At 39.1% G+C, this 25,633-nt stretch overlaps 1 protein-coding gene across 6 annotated transcripts in view; it reads left to right on the top strand.

The window, feature by feature from the left end:
• MPHOSPH9 (M-phase phosphoprotein 9) overlaps nucleotides 1–25,633 on the top strand; it is a 53,769-nt gene that overhangs the window by 17,353 nt on the left and 10,783 nt on the right. For 4 of the 6 annotated variants that reach the window (XM_043902002.1, XM_043902000.1, XM_043901996.1 and 1 more), the window contains 11 exons: nucleotides 235–325; nucleotides 1,979–2,085; nucleotides 5,276–5,401; nucleotides 5,565–6,025; nucleotides 6,331–6,486; nucleotides 10,308–10,395; nucleotides 12,011–12,226; nucleotides 15,618–15,665; nucleotides 16,866–16,930; nucleotides 18,347–18,448; nucleotides 24,609–24,734. In XM_043902002.1, coding sequence (XP_043757937.1) covers nucleotides 235–325; nucleotides 1,979–2,085; nucleotides 5,276–5,401; nucleotides 5,565–6,025; nucleotides 6,331–6,486; nucleotides 10,308–10,395; nucleotides 12,011–12,226; nucleotides 15,618–15,665; nucleotides 16,866–16,930; nucleotides 18,347–18,448; nucleotides 24,609–24,734 — 1,586 coding nt within the window. The remainder of the gene's footprint in view (nucleotides 1–234; nucleotides 326–1,978; nucleotides 2,086–5,275; nucleotides 5,402–5,564; nucleotides 6,026–6,330; nucleotides 6,487–10,307; nucleotides 10,396–12,010; nucleotides 12,227–15,617; nucleotides 15,666–16,865; nucleotides 16,931–18,346; nucleotides 18,449–24,608; nucleotides 24,735–25,633) is intronic. The other 2 variants (XM_043901998.1, XM_043901999.1) reach the window with 2 other exon arrangements.

The following is a 25,633-nucleotide window of genomic DNA, read 5'->3' as shown; positions in this document are numbered from 1 at the left end:
CAGATAATCAAAATAAATGTTTGTAAATTACACAGGAATAGAAAATCCTTCACTGTTAATTCCTATCATTTTGCAATTATTGGAACCGTGGGGAAAGCCAGGCTGACTTTCTTTGTGAACCTCTGAAAGTTTCTCTATGCCTGGGTTTGACACCTGGCTCATATTCCTTGGGTCAGCAGTTTGTGCCTAGAGATTTTAAACTGTCAACTGATGGCTTTCTTTCTTGATTTGTAGTCTGATTTCACTGCTGATACACATTCTCGAGTTTTTTACTTCAACAAACCAGATGAGGGTCCAAATTCTTGGATGTCTGAATCAGGAACAGGTATGATACTTGTTTTGTTTTTGTTTTCTGGCCTTACCCCTCGGCACGAGGGATGGTTGTTCCCCAGTCAGGGATAGAGCCTGTGCCCCCTGCAGTGGAAGCATGGAGTCCTAACCACTGAACCACCTGGGAAGTCCCAGTACTTATATTTTTAAGTTTTTTCAAAATAGTAATGTGTGCATTTCTCCTAGGGTGATAATCGTGTACTGTATACTAAAGGGGTTTCTAAGATGTATTGTGTGTTGTCTTATGTCTCTGCATCTGTAACTTCCTCACTTGCCTTAATTTGTGCTACCAGTTTTGAAAAGATAGAAGTGTTTTGTTTTTTTACAGTTATTTCAAATGGCTACAACAATCATCTCAGTGTTTTTTTGGATATCCAAAGTGAATTAATAAATTCAACCTCCCTGTGAGCCATTCTGTATTCTCCATGGTGAACTTATTTTAGTCTTAATGGCTTTGCACACTAACTCCTTTTTCCACCATCCCACATCCAATTCAGGATGAATCAGCTTTGCCTGTGAAAGTTGCCAGACTCTGGCGACTGTCACCACCTCCCTGCTCTCATCCTTCACAGAGCCTCATCACCTGCCCTCTGGGTTCCCATGAGCCTCTTGACCAGCCTCCCTGCTTTCACCTTGCACCTTCCATCTGTTTTCAACACTGTAGCCAGTGCAGTCCTTTGTAAAGACCAGTCCGATCACGTGACACCTCTGCATAAATCCTGCAGTGGGTCTGCCATGTGCAGAATGAGAGCCCGGAGTTTGTCCTTATTCCCACAGGCCCACAGACATCTAGCCCTGCTGTTGGACCTCAGTGTCTGCTAGGCTCCCCCTTTCTCTGATTTAGCAGGGAGGCTCTTTGCTCAAATATATCAGATGAGTTCTCGTTTTAGGGCTTTTGTTCAGCTGCTTCCTGTACGTGGAATGTTCTCCTCACTCCTTATGGGGGGAACCTCCTCATACATGGCTAACACGGCCAACCTCAACCATCCTATTCAATAAGAGCACCTGTCCTCCCTTCTACACACACTGCATCCTCCCTTATGCCCAGTTTTTAAATTTTACCAGAGGAGAGTGCTGCCCATCTTCTGACATACTGTATATACTGTAGTCTTTTTGCTTCCTCCCCACAGCTGGCATAGTAAATGCTCAATAAGCATTTGAAACATTGAGTTCTTTACATTGCTCCTGTGTAAGTCTGTACTTTGCATTAAGAAATTGTTGTCTTTTTAAAAAATATATTTATTTTAGGGACTTCCCTGGCCATCTAGCAGTTCAGACTTCACCTTCCAACACAGGGAGTGCAGGTTTGATCCCTGGTCAGGGAACTAATCACACATGCCTCATGTCCAAAAAACCAAAACATAAAACAATATTATAACCAATAAAGACTTTAAAAATGGTCCACATCAAAAAAAAGTCTTAAATATTTATTTTATAGTTCAGTTTAAAATATTTGAATCATTAAGTTAGGACTCCTACATGGCAAGACACTTAAGTGAATTTTTTTCCCTTCTAAATTCAATTTTCTGTATCCAGGTAGCCAAAACCTCCCATATTTAATTTTCTTTAGGTAGAAATAAGTTCTTCTAGAAAGCACTATTATTCTTTTTCCTCACCCTTATCTATTCTGTGTATTTTTTCACATTAGGACTGACTTACTGGAAACTGGAGGAGAAGGACATGTATCACTCTTTGCCTGAGACTTTAGAGAAGACATTTGCACCAGCCTCCTCCACGGATATATCACCAAGCCAGGTAATTTCATAATACGTGATGCACATGTATATTTGTGTTACACAATTGTATACTGTTTCATTTATAAATTTTGTGTTTTTCTATTTCTGATATACAGAAAAAAGGCATGGGCTTTAAATCATACCTACCTGCTTTCAAATTTGGTCTCTAGCATTCATTGCTTGTGTGAAAATTATTTAAAAATGAAATTAAAAATGCCCAGTGTCATATGAAATTAAATGACATGGTTTTGTGTCCACTGTTTTAAATGTAGTAAGTACACAGATAAACTTCTTTTCCCATTCCTAGACCTGGTTTTGATTTTCTACTGTTATAACCTCCCACTGATCCATTTTGTCATAATTAAGTTACTGTATTGATTTTCTTTGAGCAAGGAATGTAAATACTTCATTGACTTCAGAGCAAAGGAATAAAAATATCCAGTATGTGTATATCGATGTATATCGATATATATAACTCTGTCTTCTGTGCTTAGATCAGGGGATGAGAAAATGGGTTGGAGGAAAGGAGAGAGACGATTAAAGTAACCAGGAGAGCTATAAACACAAGTGACAGGCGTAGATGGACAGGACAACATGGGACCAGCAGATTGGTGGACATCTGAGTCCCAGAGAGGGTGGAAACCAGCACTCCATCCTTCAGGAAAGGAGTAGAAAAGACAGATAAACACAAAGAAGGAAGGGCTGGGGAAGTGAGATTGAGGGGTCTGGGAGACTCAGTGGGCTTTTCAATTATAGGCTCACTGTGTGTGTTTTCTTGATCTGCAACATCTGTAAATGATGTTTTGTTGACTCAAAATATAAAGTTCCCATCAGTTTTAAGAACTCCTGCTTCCTATTCTACCAAGAAAAAAAAAAATTCATCAATTAGACTGATGCAGTGCTTTCTTATCACTTAGGATTTATGTTTTATAGACTTAAACATTTTTATCATCTATTTCTCATACATACTTAATGAAAAATATAAGTGAAGTAAATTGGTTGAAACGTCTTTACCTTCAGGGGCTTAACTCTTCACACTCTTCTCTTAAGTCAATGCTGGTTTCTGTCTTTTCCATACTCATTTCCCTTGGGCCACCAAGAGCATTGGTGACTTTACATTTCTTTAAAAGCGAATGAAAAGCCTTGGTGCTGAGTTTTTACCTGACTTAGTAGTTATGTATAACTGACCTGTATTTGACCCTCAGATGGGGAATGTTGCTTAAGCAGCTGATTCACTGTCCCTTAAATATTGGTTCTCAGGGATTCCAGCACAGGTTCAAGCCACTAGGATTTTCTTCCAAGCTGCTGACACCCTTTGGCCAATTTTGATGGCTTTTTTATTTGTATATGAGGAGCCAGTGACAATTGTGTCAACAGCTACTACTTGACCAAAGGCATTTGTAGGATACCATTAATTATAAGAGGCATCCTCTGTTCAGAGATGTTAAAATATGACGAGAGTTCAATGCCTGGTTGGGGAACTAAGATCCCACAAGCCTTGTGGCATGGCAAAAAAAAGAAGCAGTCCCTCATACAGGGCTGTGTGTGCTCAGTCATGTCTGACTCTTTGTGACCCCATGAACTGCAGCCCATGGCTCCTCTGTCCATGGAGTTGTTTTCCAGACAAGAATACTGGAGCGGGTTGCCATTTCCTTCTCGAGAGGGTCTTCCCAACCCAGGGATCGAGCCCATGTCTCCTGCATCTCCTGCATTGACAGGCAGATTCTTTACCCTTGAGCCACCGGGGAGGCCCCAATATAGGGCTACTTTCCGAGTGTTTCTCTAATATGCTGTTTTTGATCCATTCATTCATTTACCTATCTCTCTGTCCATCCATCCCTTCACCCATTCCAAGGTGAAAAAAGTCACTTGGTATTACTATGGTCTCTAAATAGAATAGTTATAACTCTTCACCCAGGCCCGCGGGGTAGGATTCCTCAGGCTATAGCTAGAGCCAAAGAACTGCTGCTCAATGTAAGCTTCAGCACTTGAAAAGGCTTCTACGTTATAGGTATATAAAAGTAAAATTTCAAAGTGGAGTTATAGAAATCGTTAATTTTAAAAGTTTACATTTAACAAATTAATGCCTTTAATGCACACACACAAACTATAATTGTCTTTTTCACAAGCTAGTTAAGGGCGTATTAAAAAATATTAATTCATGGTGCTCTGCAGTCTTTGTAGTATCTGGAAATGGGACAGTTCAGAAGTTTAAAGCTGTATGACAAATGGGTTCTTTCAGTGCTTTCAATGTATCTCTCACTGAATCTGTAATATCATTTGAGAGAATGTCCAAAGTTTAAATTTGAGGCCCAGAGTTAAATGGTACCTTGTCATGACCTACAATAAGACCCATCTTAAGATAGGTTAGGCCCAGTGTGTTACTATTTGGAGCTGAGGCCTCTTCGTAACACTTCCAGTGTAGCAAAGCCCTGATTTCTGTTGTGGAAGTTAGGATTGTATCTTCTTGTTTTTATAACTAATTTAAAGGAGGTCTTATTTTCATTGGGTAACTTCTTTCTTAACACTTCTTGTCTGTGATGTGCTGTGCTTAGTCACTCAGTTATGTCCGACTCTTTGCGACCCCGTGGACTGTAACCCGCCAGGCTCCTCTGTCCATGGAGATTTCTCCAGGCAAGAATACTGGAGTGGGTTGCCATGCCCTCCTCCAGGGGATCTTCCCAACCCAGGGATTAAACCCAGATTTCCCACATTGCAGGTGGATTCTTTACCATCTGAGGCACCAGGGACTGCTAACTCTTAAATATGAATGTAACTACAGAGCTAGGCAACTCCACTCTTGACACCTGTCCCTTCAAGTCACAGGAAATTAATCTGGCTGGAAGTTTTCTTGTCCCGCTTCATTCATTCATTATGAAGTCTTTTCTTCAGAACTTGTTTCTTATTTTAAGTAAGGAGATTACCACAGATTTTATTCTTTGAAAGTGTTCTTAGGGTTTTAAATATCCTAGGTTTAAATTATCCCGTTAATATTTATGGTTAGAAAAGATGAAATTTTTTTCCTGAGGTAACAGACTGGGGAATGACCTCCAAACTCTTTATTATAAATCTGATGGTCTAGCATCTTGGTTTATTTTAAATTTTTTAAAAAACCTTTTTATGGTGCTGATCTTGATATCAGGAAAGTAAACTTTTTTCATCATTGATTCATTGATAATATTTGAATAATTTTGTTTCATATCTTTAAGTCTAATACTAGTAATGAGATGAAGCCACCATCATTGAAGGATATTTATCATAAAAAACAAAGGGAAAACAAGCAGTTACCTGAGAGGAATCTCACTTCTGCTTCCAACCCAAATCATCCGCCAGAGGTAAAGTTGTCAGCACTGCTGAGTGAAAATAAAAGATGCTTCATGACTTTAACTCTCATCTTGAGCTTCTTTCCCCTAGGAGATCTAAAGCCTACTCACTTAAACAAACGAAAAAACCCGCATGGAGAGAGTGAAAGCTTACTGTTCTCTGTCTTATTTCTAGGTATTGACTCTGGACCCAACGTTACACGTGAAGCCAAATCAGCAGATTTCAGGGATTCAACCACATGGTTTTTTGAATGCTCTTGATGACAGAATATCCTTTTCACCGGACTCTGTTCTAGAACCTAGTCTCTCTAGTCACTCTGACATAGACTTGTTTTCACAAGCAAGTCATATCACTTCTCAGTTATCTGGTTTCCCAAAATATCCTACAGATGCAAAAATTTCGCCAGTGGAATCTTGGAAAAATCATGCATTCCGAAATGAGAGTAGGACCAGTTCCACGTTTCCTTCAGTATATACCGTTGGTAGTAACGACATCTCAGTCAGCACTGTAGATGAAGAAAACCCTGTCCTGGGACCGCCTGTCTCGGTCAGTCAGTCCCAGCTTCCAGGTACAGCCAATGGTGTCCCAGAATGCATTTCACTGACTTCCGTGGAGGATCCTGTGGTATTGTCTAAGTATGTACTTCTGGGAATGGCTTGTAATGTTAATAGATGTTCTCTAATGCCTGCTTAAATGATGAAAATTGTTTTTATTGAACTTCAGTAATACATAAAAATTAAAATAATTAAGGTAGACTGTCTAAAAAATAATCTTTGTTTTATTATTAATAGCTGTCAATTTGTGGATTGATCTCATATTTTCTATAGGTGTATAAAGAGAAAAGGCTGTATTTTTGATTATGAGAATGATTGTGTTCTTGTTTTTTCCTATTGAGAGAGTGAGGAGATGCTTTCTGAATGTTTTTTCCTCTCACCAACAGGATTAGGCAGAACCTGAAGGAAAAGCATGCTCGACACGTAGCAGACCTTCGAGCTTACTATGAGTCGGAAATAAATAGTTTGAAACAGAAACTGGAGGAAAAAGAAATTTCTGCAGCTGAAGACTGGAAGAAAACCAATCAAATTCTTGTAGACAGGTAAAACTTGTAATTTAACTGTAAAGTTAGTGTTTCTCCAATTTGGATATATTATTCTACCCAAAGCATAATATATTGTGATGATAAAACACTTTGAAAGCACATAATTTCGATTTGAAATTTTTCAGAGAAACATGTTTGCCTAAGTAATTATTTTTAAAGATTTGAGCCATCCTCTTAAAAAACACTGACAATTGATGAGGACATTTGTTGCATATGGGCAAAGTACTGAGATAGTTGAGTAGATTTTGTATATGTAAAGGAATGTCATTTTGTCCTGTGTACTTGTTTCCTGATAAGTCTGTGGCTAATGTCCTTTTTTCTTACCCAGATATGCATAGCCACTCATGCACCTGTGGAAATAATTATCTCATTTAAAAAAACCATAAGCACACGGGAGCATGGTCTTATATTAAGAACAGCTTTCCCCTTAGTTTCAAAATACTAGTATTAATAACAGCATACCTTGCAACATACTTTACAAATGAAATTAAACCGATTGGAAACTGAAGGGTGGCTTCTTGGTGGCTCAGTGATAAAGAACCCACCTGCCAATGCAGAAGACAACAGGAACAGTCCCCGATCCAGGAAGATCCCACATGCTGAGGAGCAACGGAGCCATAAGCCCTCGTGCCACAGCTGTTGATCCTGTGCTCTGGAGCCTGGGAGCCGCAGCTACTGAAGCCCTTGTGCCTAGAGCTCCCGCTTGTCATAGCTAGAGGAAAACCCACACAGCAACAAAGACCCAGCACAGCCAAAAACAAACAAACAAAATTATTTTTCAAAAAAGAAAAGAAAGAAAACTGATAGGGTCTTGATGACAGCAAATAATCCTTCTTTAGGGCAAAGAAGACAAACCTCCTTGAGAATAATTATGAGGGAGCTGAAATCTTCTGGTCCAGTTAGCAGTCTGTCTTGCAGAATTTGAGTAAAACTAGCTTTTATACCTGTGTGTGGTTGCTGTGGTAGTTAACATGCTGTCTTAATCCATCCTGGTCATTTCTATTGCTTCCATTTTGCTGTTGGTGGTGGGGATGGGGTCCAGTGGCAGAGAGAAGTAGTTTGAAAAGAGCAAGGAAAAAATAAAAGCTAGTTTTAGGTTTTCTAGGATGAAAAGAAAAGAGTAGATAACAGACTAGTGAAGTTGGTTCTTGGTTTTTTTGGTTTTCGTTTTGTTTTAAGGAAGGCACAGATGACCACAGGTACTTCCTGTTGGAAATCAGAAGCCTGACAGAAGCGACCAGTAGGTCTTATTAGGTCAAAGAAAAGGTGCCAAAGAAGGCACAAAGTAAAGGGGAACTAGTTAAAATATTTTTATGTCTGGAACCCCTCAGAGTCATGAGAGGATGGAGGAGCAGGCTGGAAGTCAGTGTCTTACATACATGAAAGTGTTAATAACAACGGCAGTCTGCAGCACTGGGGTCAGTGTGCCTGTAACATGCAAATGAAGAGCAACGCATTTTTGTCCCCTTCCACTACCCCCAAAGGATTTGGTTTGGCCTGAAGTTGTTTAGAGAGAAATCATTTACCTTAGACAAAAACTAATAATTATGTTGGCAGTATACGCAGCAGTTTTTTTCAAACTTTAAAATTGCAAATTGGGAGCTCCAGTTGGGGCCATTAATACTTGTCACACAGTTGTAACTTAGGGGGTGAGATCTTTGGCATACCAGAATCAGTGTGGTAATTAAAAGAGAAAAATAACAGCATACCTAGAGTTGACTGTTCAGTGAACTGTATTATTATTTGACTGTTTCATCAACAGTTTTACCAACATTTCATTTTTGCAACGCTTTGATGCTTTTGTTGTTCCGTCGCTCAGTTGTGTTGACTCTTTGCGACCCCATGGACTGCAGCACGCCAGGCTTCCCTGTCCTTCACCATCTCCTGGAGTTTGCTCAGACTCATGTCCATTGAGTCAGTGTTGCCATCCAACCGTCTCATCCTCTGTCATCCCCTTGTCTTCCTGCCTCAGTTTTTCCCTGCATCAAGGTCTTTTCCAGTGAGGTCTTCATATCAGGTGGCCAAAGTATTGGAGTTTCAGCTTCAGCATCAGTCCTTCCAATGAATATTCAGGATTTATTTCCTTTAGGAGTGACTGGTTTGATCTCCTTGCTGTCTTATCCGACACCACAGTTCAAAGGCATCAATTCTTGGCCCTCAGCCTTCTTTATGGTCCAACTCTTATGACTACTGGAAAAACCATAGTAAGATTTGACTAGATGGACCTTTGTTGGCAAAGTAATGTCTTTGCTTTTTAATAGGTTTTCTAGGTTTGTCATAGCTTTTCTTCCAAGGAGCAAGCATCTTTTTATTTCATGCCTGCAGTCACCATCTGCAGTGATTTTGGAGCCCAAGAAAATAAAATCTGTCACTGTCTCCATTGTTCCCCCATCTATTTGCCATGAAGTGATGGGACTGGATGCCACAATCTTTGTTCTTTTAATGTTGAGTTTTAAGCCAGCTTTTTCACTCTCCTCTTTCACCTTCATCAAGAGGCTCTTTTTTTTTTAAAAAAAAAAAAAAGAAAAGAAGAAGCTCTTTAGTTCGTCTTCGCTTTCTGTCATTTAGGGTGGTGTCATCTGCATATCTGAGGTTATCGATGCATAGTGGATAGGAACCTGAACTCTGGAGCCAGACTGCTTTGCTCGGAATCCTAGTGTGGCTCAGGAGGAACTTGACTTCTCTGTCTCTGTATTCACATTTGTAAAGTGGGATTGATGGCAAGCCTGACTCACAGGATTGTGCGGATGAATGCAAAGTGCTTAACATAGACTGAGTATGTAGCCAGTACCCAATAAATACTAACTGTTATTCACAATACATCATTAAACACTGAGTCAAAATGGTAACTGAATTCTTCCATGTATTTTGTTATTTTCAGGTCCTATGATAATTAGCTTTACAAAGAATGTCCTTCATTATAAGAATAATGACATTCATGCTAATTTGAAATAATATAGAAGGATATAATATGAAGTCTTTCTACCCCATCTTCTGTCCTCACATCCTAGACTTAATTTTTTGCATCCTTTTAGAAATCAAAATGTATATGCATATATAAATTTTTTTCATGGCAAAGATCAAGCTGTTTTATGCAGTCATCTATGTGTTGCATGTTAAGTGTACAGTTTACTGGTTTTGAGCCTTCCCGTTGTTGTGCTACCATCACCAGTGTCCATTGCCAGAACTTGTTTTAGCCTGCAAATCTGTCAGTCTGTACTCATTAAACAATAACTCCCCATGACCCCCTCCCTCCAGCCCCGGCAACCATCATTCTCCTTTGTCTCTATTAATTTGATGCTTCTGGGTACCTTGTATAAATGGAATCACAGTATTTGTCCTTTCGTGTCTGGTTTATTTCACTCAGCATACCATGTCCTTGAGGTTCATCCTTGTTCTAGCGTGTGTCAGAGTTTTCCTTCCTTTTTAAGCCTGAATAGTACTCCATTGCATGTATATACACACACACACACAGCCTTTTGTTTATATCCATTCATCCCTTGGTGGACACTTAAATTGCTTCCATCTTTTGGCTATTGTGAATTATGCTGCTGTGACTCTGAATGTACAAAAACCTGCTCATGTCTTGCTTTTTTCACCTAATAATTCTTAGAGATTTTTTCATATCATTATTAATATTCCCTGACTGCTATAATATCAGGTTCATTGGGAAATATTTTACTAAAATGGCATCCTTAGTATTGGCTAACATTGGAAAATTTGTTTTATGTAATATATTAGAGAATCAGATTTTTATAACACTTTTAAGAGAAAGGATATTGCTTTTGATTGTTTTGTTTCAATATATGTTGTTTTAGATGTGGCCAGTTAGAGAGTGCTCTGAATGAAGCTACTAGTCGTGTGAGAACACTTGAAAATAAGAATAACTTACTGGAAAGAGAAGTGGTAAGTATGGTATTTTTTGTTGCTGTTCTAGTGACTAAATGTTTAAAAATGTAAGCTTTTTTATTAAGTGAACTTTAGAGACAAATGAATATTTTTATAAAAGCATTATATGTTGCTTGTCTTCTCCTTTAGGATTTCTTGTTAAGATTCTGTTTTGAATGCTGCTGGCTTCATATGATAACTACATATTTTACCCTTTAAAAATTTTATTTTTTAATTGGGATATAATTTGGATATTATAAAACTCATGCTTTTAAAGTGTACAATTCAGTGGTTTTTAGTATATTCACAAATTTATGCAACTATCACCATAATTAATTTTGTAAGTTTTTTCTGCCTTAAATCCCAAACCCCTTTAGCCATCCCCACCATTCACATACACACTCTTTTCAGCTATAAGCAGCCACTACTCTGCTTTCTGTTTCAATGAGTTTACCTATTCTGGGTATTTGGTGTAGATGGAATCACATCATATGTGACCTTGTGTATCTGGCTGCTTTCACTTAGTATCAGGTTTTCAAGGTTTATCCATAGGGTAGCGTGGGCCAGTATGTCACTCTTTCATAATTGAGTAGTACTCTGGTATGGCTACGCCACATTTTGTTTATCTATCCATCAGATGATAAGTGGGTTGATTTTACTTTTTGGCTATTATAAATGATAGTGCTGTGAACATGTGTATACAAGATTTTATATGGACATATTTTCAGTTTTCTCAGATATATAAGTAGGAGTGCTTAACCTCTTCCTCTTAAATAACTTGTTTTTGCCCCCATGCACTGCCAAGTTTTATTCTTCTGTGTGTACTTTTACAAACATATTCTAGACATTATTTCTGTGTCTTTGATGTTTATTTAGTTATCTTTGTCACCTCCTAAACTGTGGCTTCCCATTTGGCTCAGTGGTAAGGAATTTGCCTGCCAATGCAGGAGATGTGGGTTCGATTCCCTGGGTCAGGAAGATCCCCGGAGGAGGAAATGGCAACCCACTTCAGTATTCTTACCTGGAAAATCCCATGGACAGAGGAACCTGGCGGCTACAATCTATAGGGTCACAAAGTCAGACACAACTGAGTGACTGAGCATGCATACACATGCATGCACCTCCTAAACTATAAACTTCATGAAGTCAGGGACGTTTCTGTTAATCTTACATTTCTAGCACCCTAGTAACCTGGTGCCTGGTGGATTTGCAATTAATGATTGTTGAATGGATATTAACAGATCAGATGCATTTTGAATTTTATTTTCATTATGAGACAATATGGTAAGAGATTCTTTTTTTCCCCCTATGAATATTAATGTGAGGCAAAAAATTCCAGTTTTGCTCTCAGAATCAGTTTCTTGATAGTCATGGTGATTTTTTCCTCTTTAAAGTGGTCTATAGGTGAGTCCTGGAATCAGAATGCCTCTGTGGTTTTCTGTGTATTGTTCTGTAGGGTAATCCTTTCTAGTCTCCATTCCTAGGATATAACAGAATATCAAATGTGTTCGTTTCCGTTTATATGTTTTTGTATTTTAGTGTCCACAGTTTTATTAGCTGCTGTTGAGACCTCTGTCTTTTAAAAAATTATTATTATTGAAAACAACGTATTATCCTTGTCTTTGTTTTGTAGAGTGATTTCAGAGAACGCTTCAACGCAGCCAGCAGTGCCTCCAAAATTCTGCAGGAACGAATTGAAGAAATGAGAACAAGTAATAAAGAAAAAGATAATACCATTATTCGACTGAAATCTAGACTTCAGGATTTGGAAGAGGCATTTGAGAATGCTTACAAACTCTCAGATGATAAAGAAGCAAGACTAAAACAAGAAAACAAAATGTTTCAAGATGTAAGTGACAAGTAACGATAACTCAGTTCTGTGGTTGGCTAAAAGTAGATTCAGGTTTTGTAGTCTTAACAAGCTGTTATGACATTTTTCACGTTTGTTTTCACTTTACATGACTTTGCTGTAGCTGCAAATATCCGTATACCTTTCTGGTCAAGTCGGTTGGGTCTTATCTTGAAACAGGAAGTCAGGGCTTTCAGAACTATGGTGTCACTCCCACGCCTTTCAGTCGCTAGCAGGGCAGCTTTTGAGTGGTCTTAAATCAACATCTGTGTGTCAGGAAGGTAAAATGAACCAGATTTAGAAGAGGCTTGATAGAATTTTTCATTTTGATTTAATTTCACTTAAAATTTAGAATTGTATCACATTAAAGATGGATTGTTGCGGGTTTTTTCGGTTTAAGTTTTTATTACTATTTTTGTTACAGTACATAAAAAATCTGGAAGTATTTCCGGCTGTTGAAATTTTCTTTCTGGTAGCTTTAGATTTGATTCTTGCTGCTTTGTGTTTTAACATTTATTTTCATGAAGGTAATACATGTAAATGGTTTAAATGGTCAAATTTCAAGTGAGAAACATCAGTCTTCTCCACCTCTTCCTGACTTGTAATCCTCTATCCTAGAGGTTGTTATTTTCAGCCGTTTTAGTTATTTCTTCTAAAATTTTGCTCCCTGTTTCTAAATAATAAACTTACATTGCTCTTTTCTTTTACCTGTCAGTCTCAGACGTTATACATTGACTTCCTTCTGTGCAATATCACTACAGTTTAGCTTTCTTACACCATTGGCTCCCAAACACTTGTCCCCCTCTTTCCAGTATGATTAAATTGATTCTAAGAAGCTTATTTTTTACATTTGAACAACTATGAAATTGGAACACATTTTTATGATATCATGTCTTATTTTAATGGCAGCGTTTTTTCCTCTTAGCGTTTTATGACTGTTCTGGGTCTTCACTGCTGCGTGGGCTTTCTCTAGTTGTGGAGAGTGAGGGCTACTCTCTACTTGTGGTGCATGGGCATCTCATTGCAGTGGCTTCTCTTCTTGCATCGTGCAGAGTTTAATAGCTGCAGCTCTTGGGCTTCAGAGTGCAGGCTCCGTAGTTGTGGCACTCAGGCTTAGCTGCCACGTGGCATGTGGGATCTTCCCGGACCAGGAATTGAACTGGTGTTCCCTGAATTGCAAGGCAGATTCTTAACCACTGGACCATCAGGGAAGCCCCCTCTTAGTATTTTAGTAAATAATATTAAATAGTATGATTTCTGATCAGTGGTTAAATAGTATGATTTCTGATCAGTGGTTAAATAGTATGATTTCTGATCAGTGGTATCTTAGATTTTAAATACAATATATTATTTATAGGTGGATTAGAATTCAGTATTATGCCCATGTAAATATTTTTCAGAGCTAAGCTGCAGTGTTCAGTGGTTTAATTTCCTTTCTCTTACAACTTTTATTATGTTTTCCCTCAGTTTACTAATTGCCTTATTTTTAACCTGCTTAGTTTTTTTTTTTTTTTTAAACATACATAACACTTCCGTTCCCCTTGCCTGCCTCCCTAGTATCCTTGCTTCAGTTTGAACTGATTGCTCTGAGGTTTGATACACAGATTTGTAGGGCTTGCCTTTGTCATCATCCTGGGAGTTGTCTCTCCTTCCTTTCTGTACTGCATATGTCATTTTGTGTAGGTTCTACATCTTCTGTTTTGCTAGTGTACCTCTCCTGAGAAAAAGAAGCATGAGACAAATTTTGAGGCCTTTCATATCTGAAAACATTTATAGTTACAACCCCACTTTACATTAAAAAAAAAGTTTTATTTTTTAAAAATGGTTAGAATTACAGAAAAACTGAGGAAACAGTAGAGTATCCCCATACGCCCCATACCATTTCCCCTGTTTTTGGCATCTTGCATTTGTATGGTACCTTGGCCACAATTAATGAACATTTTGATGCACTATTATTAAATAAATGCAACAGTTTATTTAGATTTCCTTGTTTTCTTCCTAATGTTCCTTTTCTGCCCCAGGACTCCCTCCAGGAGATAAGGTTACATTTAGCCATCACATCTCCATAGATTCCTCTTGGCTGTGACAGTTTCTCAGACGTTCCTCCTTTTTCATGACCTTGACAGTTTTGAGGAGGAGGACTGGGCAGGTGTTTTGCAGGATGTCCCTTGAGAGTTGACTGATGTTTTTCTCATCATTAGACAGGGGTTATTAGGAGGAAAATCACAGAAGTAAAGTATCATTTTCAGCATATCATGTCAGCAAGCACTATGTTTTTTATTCTTTTACAGTCATTTTAGTAAAGTTTCAGGAGGGCGTGCATATGAACACTCTGTTCACTGTGCTGTATTTTATTAGAACTTTATATTGTTCTGTTATTATTGTTCTTATTTAATGTATTGATAGTATAATTTTAGTGTGTGTGAGTACATGAGCTCCTGGTTTTTAAAATTTCTTGTACTGTTTATTTTAACATAACATCAGACTTACAGGAAGTTGCAAAAATTGTATAAAGAATTTTCATATACCCTTCACCTAGATTCTGAATAACATCTTATGTGTTTTATCATTCTGTCCACATGTAGTTAAATGATTGAAAAAAATTTTTTTTCTAAACTATTTGAGGGTAAGTTAGAGATATAATGCACCTTTATTTCTAAATACTTCGAGGTGTATTTCTTAAGAACAAAGACAGTCTTTTATATAACTGCAAAATTAGGAAATTAACATTAGTACAGTAATCTTTTGAGGGGGTGAAGTAGGAAAGGATAGCTATAGCAGGCAAAGGGAGACACACTGGGCTTCTGCCTCAAAAAACTATGTGTTTCCCAGTACAGTACTCTAATTTATATACTCCATTCAATTTTTGTGAATTATACTATAAATGTTAATTATACCAAAATGTTAGTTATACTTTTGGTATAAAGAGATAACAGATCTCTTTTCCCTTGTTCAGGATCTGATCCAAGACTACACATTGCATTGAGTTGTCACATCTCTTTTATCTCCTTTAATCTGGATCAGTTCCTCAGTTTTTGTTTTTCTTTTATAACCTTCAAACTCTTTGAAGATCACAGACTATTTTATAGAACTGTCCCTTCTAGCATCGCTGCTAGCCACATGTGACTGTTTACTTTTGGCCGCACTGTGCAGCTTGTGGGAGGCCTAACCACTGAACCACCAGGGAATTCCCTCACTCATCTCATTTTTTTCCTTTTTTGTTTCTCATTTTTTTAGTTGCCTTTAATATGAAACAATGTGTTATCATTGTCCTTTCATGACACTAGCATCTTTGAAGAGTATGGGCAGTGATTTTATAGATTTTTATAGACTCCATTGATGTTATAATGTTTAATCTTGTGATGCAATTCTTTTTTTTTTTTCCTTGTAGCTTTTAGGAGAGTATGAGTCCCTTGGAAAAGAACACGAAAGAGTAAAGGTAATGGTCAATGATTCATGTTCTGAACTTCCTATGGGGCAGACGCATCAGTTTGGAAGTCAGCAGATCTGACTGTCTCCCTTTTTTCTCCACTTCTTCGTGCCCATCTGGCTATTTGAACTAGACTTATCCTCTCTTTGTCAGTATCCTTATTTTCAAATATCTGCCCTTGAACTCACAAGTTTGTTAAATTTGTTAATTTTAAAAATATTTATTGAATGGTTGTTTCATTTGAGATGAGATGAAATTTTTAGAGTGTAAAATACCATACAAATGCACATAATTAATACTATTTAAAGTTTTGTGTTGCCAAACAGTAGCTTTTTGTGGGGTTGAATAACCTATGTTTGAATTCTTTTAATTAAAACTCTGTTTGGGATCTACATATTCTAATTCACTGAAAGTCCACAATATAAGTGAGTTTCAAGTAATTCTGTTGCATAAAATGCAGGGTTGTGATTATCCAAGGTTAGTGAAAAGGCCAGCACAGCTTGGTAGCCAGGATGTCTGGGTTTCAGGGGCTAGTCGTTACAGCTGAAATCTCATGATTACAGGTTTTAGTTTTTCCATTTACTGAGGTTTCAGTCAGTTTGTGTTTAAAAATGTTAATTTTGACGCTGATTGTTTCTAATCAAGCAAAGCATAATAGGCTTTATTTATTAAAAAGGGAGTCTTCGGCCATACCACCCTGAACAGGGCCAATCTCGTCTGATCTCGGAAGCTAAGCAGGGTTGGGCCTGGTTAGTACTTGGATGGAGCTTCCCTAGTGGCTCAGACGGTAAAGCATCTGCCTGCAACGCAGAAGACCCGGGTTTGATCCCTGGGTTAGGAAGATCCGCTGGAGAAGGAAGTGGCAGCCCACTCTAGTATTCTTGCCTGGAAAATCCTATGGATGGAGGAGCCTGGTAGGCTACAGTCCATGGGGTCGCAAAGAGTCAGACATGACTGAGTGACTTCACTTTTATTAAAAAGGGGACTTACACACAGCTATTTGATTAAACCAGTGTTTGCGCTCTCTCTTTTTTTCCTTTGTGTTATGTGTATTTTCTCTGGTTGACGCCAGACTTGCTGAGTATCTGTAATTTTCTTTGTAGTTCTCTTTTGGTGTAGTCTTAGATTAGTTTTATATTATGCATCTTAAAAGGAATACATCTAAATATTTGTCTTCAGTTATCTGCATATTTTCTTTATTTTTCATAGGATACATTAAATATAACTGAGAACAAATTGCTTGATGCACATACTCAGATTTCTGATTTGAAAAGGTAAACTCTATTATCCTACTAATAAGCAAAAACCTCTAATTGTTCTTTCAGCCGTTAAATATGTGTCTTTATTGAAAATGATGGGAAAGAAAACCCTTTCTTGAGAATTTTTAAGCACTTTGAGATTAGATTTTATCCTCAGCTTCCCTTCACCTGGAAATGCATTTGATTTTAGCCGAAGATTTTAAAATAATTAGAACACATTGGTGGCTGTGCCCGCAAGGTGTGCATGTGCTTAAACATTATGCATTTTCTTAACATAGGTAAAGCCTAAGTGATATTAACTCATTGAAAATAATTTTAGGACGTAGTCTAATTCACTAAATTATTTTCATGCTCCAGAAAGAAAACAGCATTGATACCAGTTTTGTGGTTATATATTTCTTAAAGACCAGGTCTGGGGGCTGTATTCATGATCTGATTTGCTTAATTAGGTAAGGCACAGTGTGTAAATGGTCCCTATGGCCATGATTAGATATTTCTAATTGGCTTCAGAATGTATTTTTGTGTTTGGATACTAATGATGTCCCTTATTTAGAGATTTTACCATACTCTTAAAGACTTCTCATTGGAAAGAACAGAAGTACTGTGTAGCTTTCTTGTCTGCTCAAGTCTTTTCTGTGAAGCATTCAGTTCTAGGGATAGTTTTGTTATCATATTGGTATACACAATTAGCCCTGTTAGAGCTTTTTTTTTCTCAAACCTTCCCTGCAACAGAGTAGGTAAGAATCTAAATTTGAAAGATGAGATAAAGACATATTCAAAAGTTTTAAAAGAACAGAAAGAATGCGAAGATAAGCCTCAAAATAATTAATTGGCCATAGTACTTATTTTCTGTTGGTGAACTTGAAGATAAACTGTTATTCTGAATATGGCACAAATCAGATGAGCTGCCTGTAAGTTGAGAGTTGTTCAGAAAGCAAGTTTTTGTTAATAGGTCTACTTTGGATGGAAAGCTTGCTTCCTCTTTTGTGAGAGCCTAACCTGTGTGTATTTGTACATATCACGTACATGTTAGAATTAAACACCTTTTGCAGTTTATTTGCAAATTGCAATTTATTTGATTGCTTGAATTTTATTTTTATTTAATTTGTACTGTTTTATCTATAGTCAAATTTCTAAATTTTTTTTCTACTTGCTGTATTAAATGCATTTGTTGTTCCCTTTTCCTTTAGCTACAGCATATGAAATGCTCCTTTGTAGGATTTTTTTCTATTTGCCTTTCTATTTATTCTCCCTGATTTTGTTCAGCTTTTTAAAGTTTAATGTGACATTTTACTATGAAAAAGTTTTGTGGATTTGCATCTCTTTTGTCACCCCTTCCCTAGAAATGTCTGTTAAATAAGTAATTTATAGTTGAGCTGTATTTTAAGCTTTTTGAAATGTACTTAATTTATCTTACTGCTTTTGAATTAGGACAGTTTCAAAACTTGAAGCTCAAGTCAAGCAAGTAGAGCATGAAAATATGTTAAGTCTTCGTCATAATTCTAAAACTCCCATGAGACCCTCACATGCCAAGTAAGTTACTTCGTTTTATCTCTGTGAAACTAGTAATAGGTAAAGCCTATAATTGAGCTGAGACACTCATCTGTCTAAATCGTGAGGAAGACAGGGTTAAATGTCATCACAGATCTTATGTGTGAAAGCATCTTACTGTTAGATATCATGAAAACTCCTATGCAGAGGTATTTGCCAAAAGGAGGAAATAGTAGAAGCAGATTGGGCCTGAGGAGAATTTGGATGGTTTTTGGTTTTTGACTCTGCCCAGCTGTGAGACCTCAGATGAATCACTTAATTTTTTTTGGAGCTCAATCTTATTATCTGTAAAAACAAGGACATTGGACTACAACATCTCGAAAGGTCTGTTAGCCCTTGGGCTCAATTGCTCAGTCGTGTCTAACTCTTTGCAATCCCATGGACTATAGCCTATCAGGCTCATCACTCACTGGAGTGAGTTGCCGTAGCTCTTAACTTCCATGAATTTCATTCCTGTGTTAATGAAAACCTTATGATGATGGATCTGCGTTAGGTTGTGTGAATTTTTCTTTTTAGTTTTTCCAGATTAGCTTTGTTATAAGCTAAGAACATTATCTTGATGATACATTTACAGAGTAAGTTTTTTCATAATTTGAATTGTTTTTTATTATGATTTTGATGTAAAAAAAGAGTAATAAAGAGTAGATTATAACTTCCTAATATTGACGTTTTATCAGAAAAATTTTACATTGTGTTGTTAACCTTTTTAAGTTGTAGTTGTCAAAGGAGAAACTTTTTCTAAATTTTTACTAATTAATCTTATGTGGGACATAATGGATTATTTAAAGAAAAAGATATGTAAATAACTGAAGTTGGATGTTTGAGATTGAAAAAAGGAAGGACTAAGGTTTGCCCGGGGGGAAAGGCCCTTCTGAGGAGGGGACATGTAAGCAGAGAGCTAAGACGTGTGCGGAGTCGTTCAGGAGAAAGGTGTGGAAGGGAAGGAGTGTTCCAGACAGAGACAGTGGTCTTGCTGAGTCCTGAGGAAGGAGAGAGCTTAGTTTTATGTTTGAAGAACCCAGAGGAGGCTTGTGTGGCCTTCCCATCGTACGTAACTGTCGAAGCAGTGGTCAAGGGTTTGGGTTTTACTCAAGTCCATTGGGGCACCTTTGAAGGGCTTTTGTACAGTAAAATTGTGTCACCTGATTTATAATTTTGTTCGGTGAACCTGCCATGAGGAAGGGAAAAGACAGACTAATTGGACTCTTGAAGGACTTGGAGAGTGATGGTATTAGCTGGGTTGTGGTCACAGAAATGGGTAGAGGGGATGGATTTGAGAAAATTCTGGAGGCAGAAGCCACAGAACATGGTTATGAGTTGGATGGAGGGTAAGAAAGGGAGGTGTCACATAAGGCCAGGTAAAACCTTTGTTTCTGTCTTAAACAGCTAAGGGTGTCACATTGAACCAGGGAAGAGATGGGAAGAGCAGACCATGGAGTAAAGATCAGAATTTTCATCTTGAATATTTTATTGTGACATTCACGTGAATTCCAAGTGGAACTCAAGCAGGGGATGATGAATTTGCATTTGGAGTGCAGAAAGAAGACCGGAGTTATAAATACTAGAGTTTTGTCTTTGTAGGTGGCGCTTAAAGTTATTGGATGGATGGGTGTGTGTGTAGTGAGAAGTGAGTCCAGGTCAGAGCTCTGAAGAGCCCCAGTGTTTTGGTTTTGGGTAGAGAAGGAGCTGGAAAAGGAAACTGAGAAATAGCTGCTAAAAAACAGGAGGAAGACTGAAGCAGCTACCATGAGAACCAGTGAGATAAAGACTGAATGTCCATTGCATCTGCAAGCTGGGGGTTCCTGATGACCTGGAGAGCAGTTTATGTAGAGCCATAGAAGCGGAAGCCAGTTGGGAATGTATTGAATGAAGAGCAAGTGAAAACAACCTAGATGTCTAACAGCTGTAATGTCAGTGTATTGTGATACATTTATGCATAATACTGCTCAGCGTGACCATATACAGACTAGATCGGGGGTTGACAAGTGACAGCTCCCTGGCCAAATCCAGGCCTATGGCCTGTTTCTGTAGGGTTTGTGAGCAAAGAATGATTTTTGTTTTTAATTTTTCGGGGAAAAAAAAACTTTCATGATACATGAAAATTATATGAAATTCAGCTTTTAGTGTCCATAAATAAAGTTTGATTGGCTCACATCCAGGTTTATTCACTTACGTGCTGTCTATAGCTGCTTTGTCCTACAGTGGCAAAGGTGAGTAGCTGGGACTGGGTCTATGTGGCTGATAACACCTAAAATATTTATTATCTGGCTCTTTACTGAAAAAATTTGCCCACTCCTGAACTAGGCTCAACGTGGTTTAATCTTAACATAATATGGAACAACAACAAAAAACTAGTTGCAAAAGAAATAGGATGCTAGTTATTAGATTGGTACCAAAGTAATTGTAGTTTTGGACTGTGAATTTTAAATCATTATGTGTTCAGTCACTTTAGTCATGTCCGACTCTCTGATCCTATGGACTGTAGCCCACCACACTCCTCTGTCCATAGGATTCTCTAGGCAAAGATACTGGAGTGGATTGCCTTGCCCTCCTCCAGATAAATCATTATAACTAGGCTCAAATACATCTTTATTAATCAAAACAGGGACCATTACAACCAACACATTTTTGCCAACGAGAAATAAGTTTGTTTATTCCTGTAGTGTAAAGATCCATGCCTTGGGGTGTGTCAAACTTTGGGAAAACATTTTCTGCCTCCTGCTGGTTGTGGAAGCATTTTCCTTGCAAAAAGTTGTGGAGATGGTTGAAGAAGTGGTAGTTGGTTAGCGAGATGTCAGGTGAATATGGTTGGATGAGGCCAAACTTCGTAGCCCAATTTGTTCGACTTTTAAAGTGTTGGTTGTGCTGCATGTGGTTGGGTGTTGTCTTGAAGAGGAATTGGGCATTTTCTGTTGACCAGAACCAGCTGTAGGCTTTGAGTTTTTGGTGTATCTCATCGATTTTCTAAGCATATTTCTCAGTTATGGTGGTTTCACCGGGATTCAGAAAGCTGTAGTGGATCAAGCGGACAGCAGACCACTACGTGGTGGCTGTGACCTTTTCTTGGTGCACGTTTGGCTTTGGGAAGTGCTTTGGAGCTGCTCCTCGGTCCATCCACTGAGCTAGTCATCACCAGTTGTATACAATCCACTTTTTGTTGCATGTCACAATCCTATGAGAAATGGTTCATTGTTGTGTAGAATAAGAGAAAGCGGTACTGCAAAATGACGATTTTTTTGATTTGTGGTGAGCTCATGAGGCACTCACTCAGTGAGTTTTTTCACCTTTCCAATTTGCTTTCAAATGCCAGTGAAAGTAAAAATCGCTCAGTTGTGTCTGACTCTTTGCTATCCCATGGACTGTACAGACCATGGAATTTTCCAGGCCAGAGTACTGGAGTGAGTAGCCATTCTCTTCTCCAGGGGATCTTCCCAACCCATCAAACCCAGGTCTCCTGCACTGCAGGCAGATTCTTTACCAGCTGAGCCACTGGGGAAGCCCTTTCACTTTCACTGACGGTGTTGAATTCTTTGGCAACTTCTTGTGTAGTTCTAAGAGGATCAGCTTCAATGATGGCTCTCAATTGGTTGTTGTCAGCTTCCAATGGCTGGTCACTGCACTCCTCATCTTGAAGGCTCTTGTCTCCTTTGCAAAACTTCTTGAATCACCACTGCACTGTACTTTCCTTAGCAGTTCCTGGACCCAATGCATTGTTGGTGTTGCAGGCTGTCTCCGATGCTTTACAACCCATTTTGAATTTGAATTAAAAAAAAAAAATCACTTGAATTTGCTTTTTGTCTAACATCATTTCTATAGTCAAAAATAAATATAAACAGCAAGTAATGTCATTAGCAAAAAAGAAAAGAAATGCACATTAAAATTATGTATAACATAACCACATTTAATAAGGTATTCCAGTATCAAATAGCAGGGTTCAACAGTGCAAAATCTCAATTACTTTTTTACCAACCTAGTAGGTATTTGGAGTAGGAAATGGCAACCCACCCCAGTATTCTTGCCTGGAAAATTCATGGGCAGGGGAGCCTGGTGAGCTACAGTCCAAGGGGTTGCAAAGAGTCAGATACAACTGAGCACCTGAGCACACATACAATAGATACTTACCTTAGAGAAGTTCTTATGTATGTTTATTATAGAATTGCTGAAAAGGGAGTACATTGAAAACTAAACATTCACCAACAGAGGAAAAGATAAATAACTTGTGATACAGTCATACTGTGGGTAAATGATTAAAATGGTAGAGGTTTATATATGTGTTAACATGGGTATGTCTCATACAGAATGTTGAGTAGAAAAAGCATTAAAAGGATGTGTACATTATGCCCTTTATATAATTTTTGAAATGTAAACAACCAGAAATATGTTTTTTATGTCTTAAAATTAAAAACACATATGGTAAGATGTTAGCATTTGTTAAAAACTATGGGCGAGTGCTTGTTATGGTACTCTTTGTAATTTTCTAAAAATGTTTGAAATGATTCTTCATTTAAAAACTGAGGGGAAGAGGAGTGACTGGGATTGAAATGAAAATAGATGAGACAACCCTTTGAAAAAAAAAGTTTGGTTGTGAAAAGGTGCAGAGAGAGGAAGACAGGAGTTCCTTTCTCCTGGTTTCTGTTTTCTCTCTGGAGTGTGATGGACAGTTATCACCTGACAGTCAAGGCTGGGGCGAGGGGTTTGAGGAGAGTGGAGAGGGTGTCAGATAGTCGAATTTGGGGAATCGGAGCTCCTTGATTAAAGGAAGACATGTTGGCAGCCAGTGTCGGGCGTCCACTTGAGATAGCGATTCTCTGATGATGCCCCAGTCTACACAGGCAGGCAGCTTCTTTCCTGCAAAGCTCAGCTGTAAAAATATAGACACCGAAGAAAACTGAGGTCACTGTAGTCATCCAGGCTTAGGTCTTGCTGCCAGTCAGGTGTGCCGGAAAGTGAGCAAAGAAGGGGTTCCAGGCAATGAGTAATCAGCAGGAGAGTGTCCTGGATGGGGGGGGGGCTGGTAAAGAGGAGCCATGCGCCCAGGGAGGCGGGGAGGGCCAGGGTCACGGGCCTGGTGGTGAGAGTGTTGTGCATGTGGATGCTTGAGCATGGGAGTCAGAAGGATCTTGGAGGTTTGATTTCCTTTTTAAAAAAATATTTGGCTGCTCCAGATCTTAGTTGCAGCATGCAGGATTTTTAGTTGCAGCATTCACACTCTCAGTTGCAGCATGTGGGATCTAGTTCCCTGAGCGGGGATCGAACCTGGGGCCCCTGCATTGGGCGTGCAAAGTCTTAGCCACAGGAACACCAGGGAAGTCCCTGGAGGTTTGATTTCTGAGGGGACTGTCTTCTCTAGGGTGATAAAGTGCAGTGAGCATCCTCTGAGAGTTGCGTGGTTGGCAGGATGTGGAGCAGCTCCCATGTGCATGGGGAGGGTGCTCAGGACGAGGGCAGGAGCTACCAGAAGATGGTGAAATGAGCTTCGGACGGGCTGTGCTTCACAGGAACGGAGGCAGGAATGTCCTGGTCTGGAACGGCACTGTTCAGTAGAGCAGGGCCCTTCTCCACAGAGCTGTTTAAATCTAGCTCTGTGGCAAGCATCCACAAGTATTATGTGTTTGTGGCTGATGGCTACGGTATTGGACTGTGCAGATGCAAGGCCTTTTCTGTCTTTCAGAAAATTCTGTGAGCCCTCCTGGTCTAGGAGGGAGAGGCAGGACTGTCCTTCATCCCCTGGCCCTGAGCTCCAATGGGCCATAAAGAATGTGAAGCGTGGTGAGGGGCTGGGTGAGGGTGTTCGGAGCTGTGTGCACGTGAATGCACTGAAGCTTGAGGCTAGATTTAGTTCAAGGCATTCACAAATTATGAAATTTTCTAGGTGTGAGCTAGATGTTTTGTTTAAGTTATGCGTTGATTTGTTGAAGATTTGTCTTCTTGTTCTTCCGAGACCAAGAAGAGCAATTCACTTGGAGCTGAAAACCTTAAAATAGAGTTCATCTAGCTACAATGATAAGATTGTTCTATGCGGTCTTTCAATCCCTGGGTAAACGTGGAAATGGTAATTCAGAGCAGGTTGTTTGCTGTCTGTGCTCCGTCTAAACCAGAGCGCAGACCTTGCAGCGTCTGAGCACACTTCTCATCCTCTCAGCACACTGGCGGGCTCAGACGTCAGTCGGAGGAAGTGGCTGATCCCGGGAGCGGAGCATTCCATCTTCACTGGGCAGCCCCTGGACACCAAGGTGGACAGCCAGCCGGAGGACACCTGCCTTCCTGGGTGAGACAGCTCCATCGGAGATCTCATTCAGGCACTCTTAGGTTTTCTTACAGATTTCAGTTGCCTTTCAAAGTTCAGGAAGGTTTAAAGAGCCATCTCCTTGTTCCTGTCTTAATTTTGAGAATCTGATTTTTCTTTTACTTTGAGAGGCTAGTGCTTTTAGGAAATTTTCCTTTTAAAGGCGGTGCAGAGCCTCTGCACTTGTGCCCCTTGATATAGCCATGTGCCCTGTGCATGGGCTTGCAGTTAGGACACGAGGTTGATCCTCACCCTATGGATCACCGGAGCCCCCAGAAGCAACCTCATTCATTTCCTCCAGAGTGCCATATGAATATTATATTTCTCTGAATGCTTCCGTGGTGGCTCAGTGGTTACGAACCCACCTGCTAATGCAGGGGATGCTGGTGTGATCCCTGGGTCAGGAAGATACCCTGGAGAAGGGCATGGCCACCCACTCCAGTATTCTTGCCTGGGAAATCCCATAGACAGAGGAGTCTGGTGGGCTACACACAGTCTGTCTTGTGTACAGGCTACACAAGAGAGAGAGACACGACTTAGCGACTCAACAACATGCGCTGGGCTCTGAAAAGGATTGGGAAACACTCGTCTTATATAACAGGTTCAGTTTTATTGATTTGTATGGAAAAGCATACTTATTCATTGTGGAGTGTAACTATCAACCCTCATGTTATTCCTCTTGTCTAGTAATAATCTTAGTAAACCATCTTAGTTCAGGCTGTTACAACAGACTACCCTTGACTGAGTGGCTTAAGCAACAAACGGTTACTTTCTACAGCTCTGGAGGTGGGCAGTCTGAGATCAGGGTGTCTGCATGGCTGGGGCCTGATTCTGTCCTCATGTGGCCTTTCCTTGGTGCATGTGTGGAAGGAGAGATCAAG

The sequence above is a fragment of the Cervus elaphus genome, chromosome 5, assembly GCF_910594005.1.
Source record: "Cervus elaphus chromosome 5, mCerEla1.1, whole genome shotgun sequence".
NCBI classification, from domain to species: domain Eukaryota; kingdom Metazoa; phylum Chordata; class Mammalia; order Artiodactyla; family Cervidae; genus Cervus; species Cervus elaphus.
The sequence above is the reverse complement of the archived record's forward strand: the minus strand, read 5'-3'. Positions and strand labels throughout refer to the sequence as shown.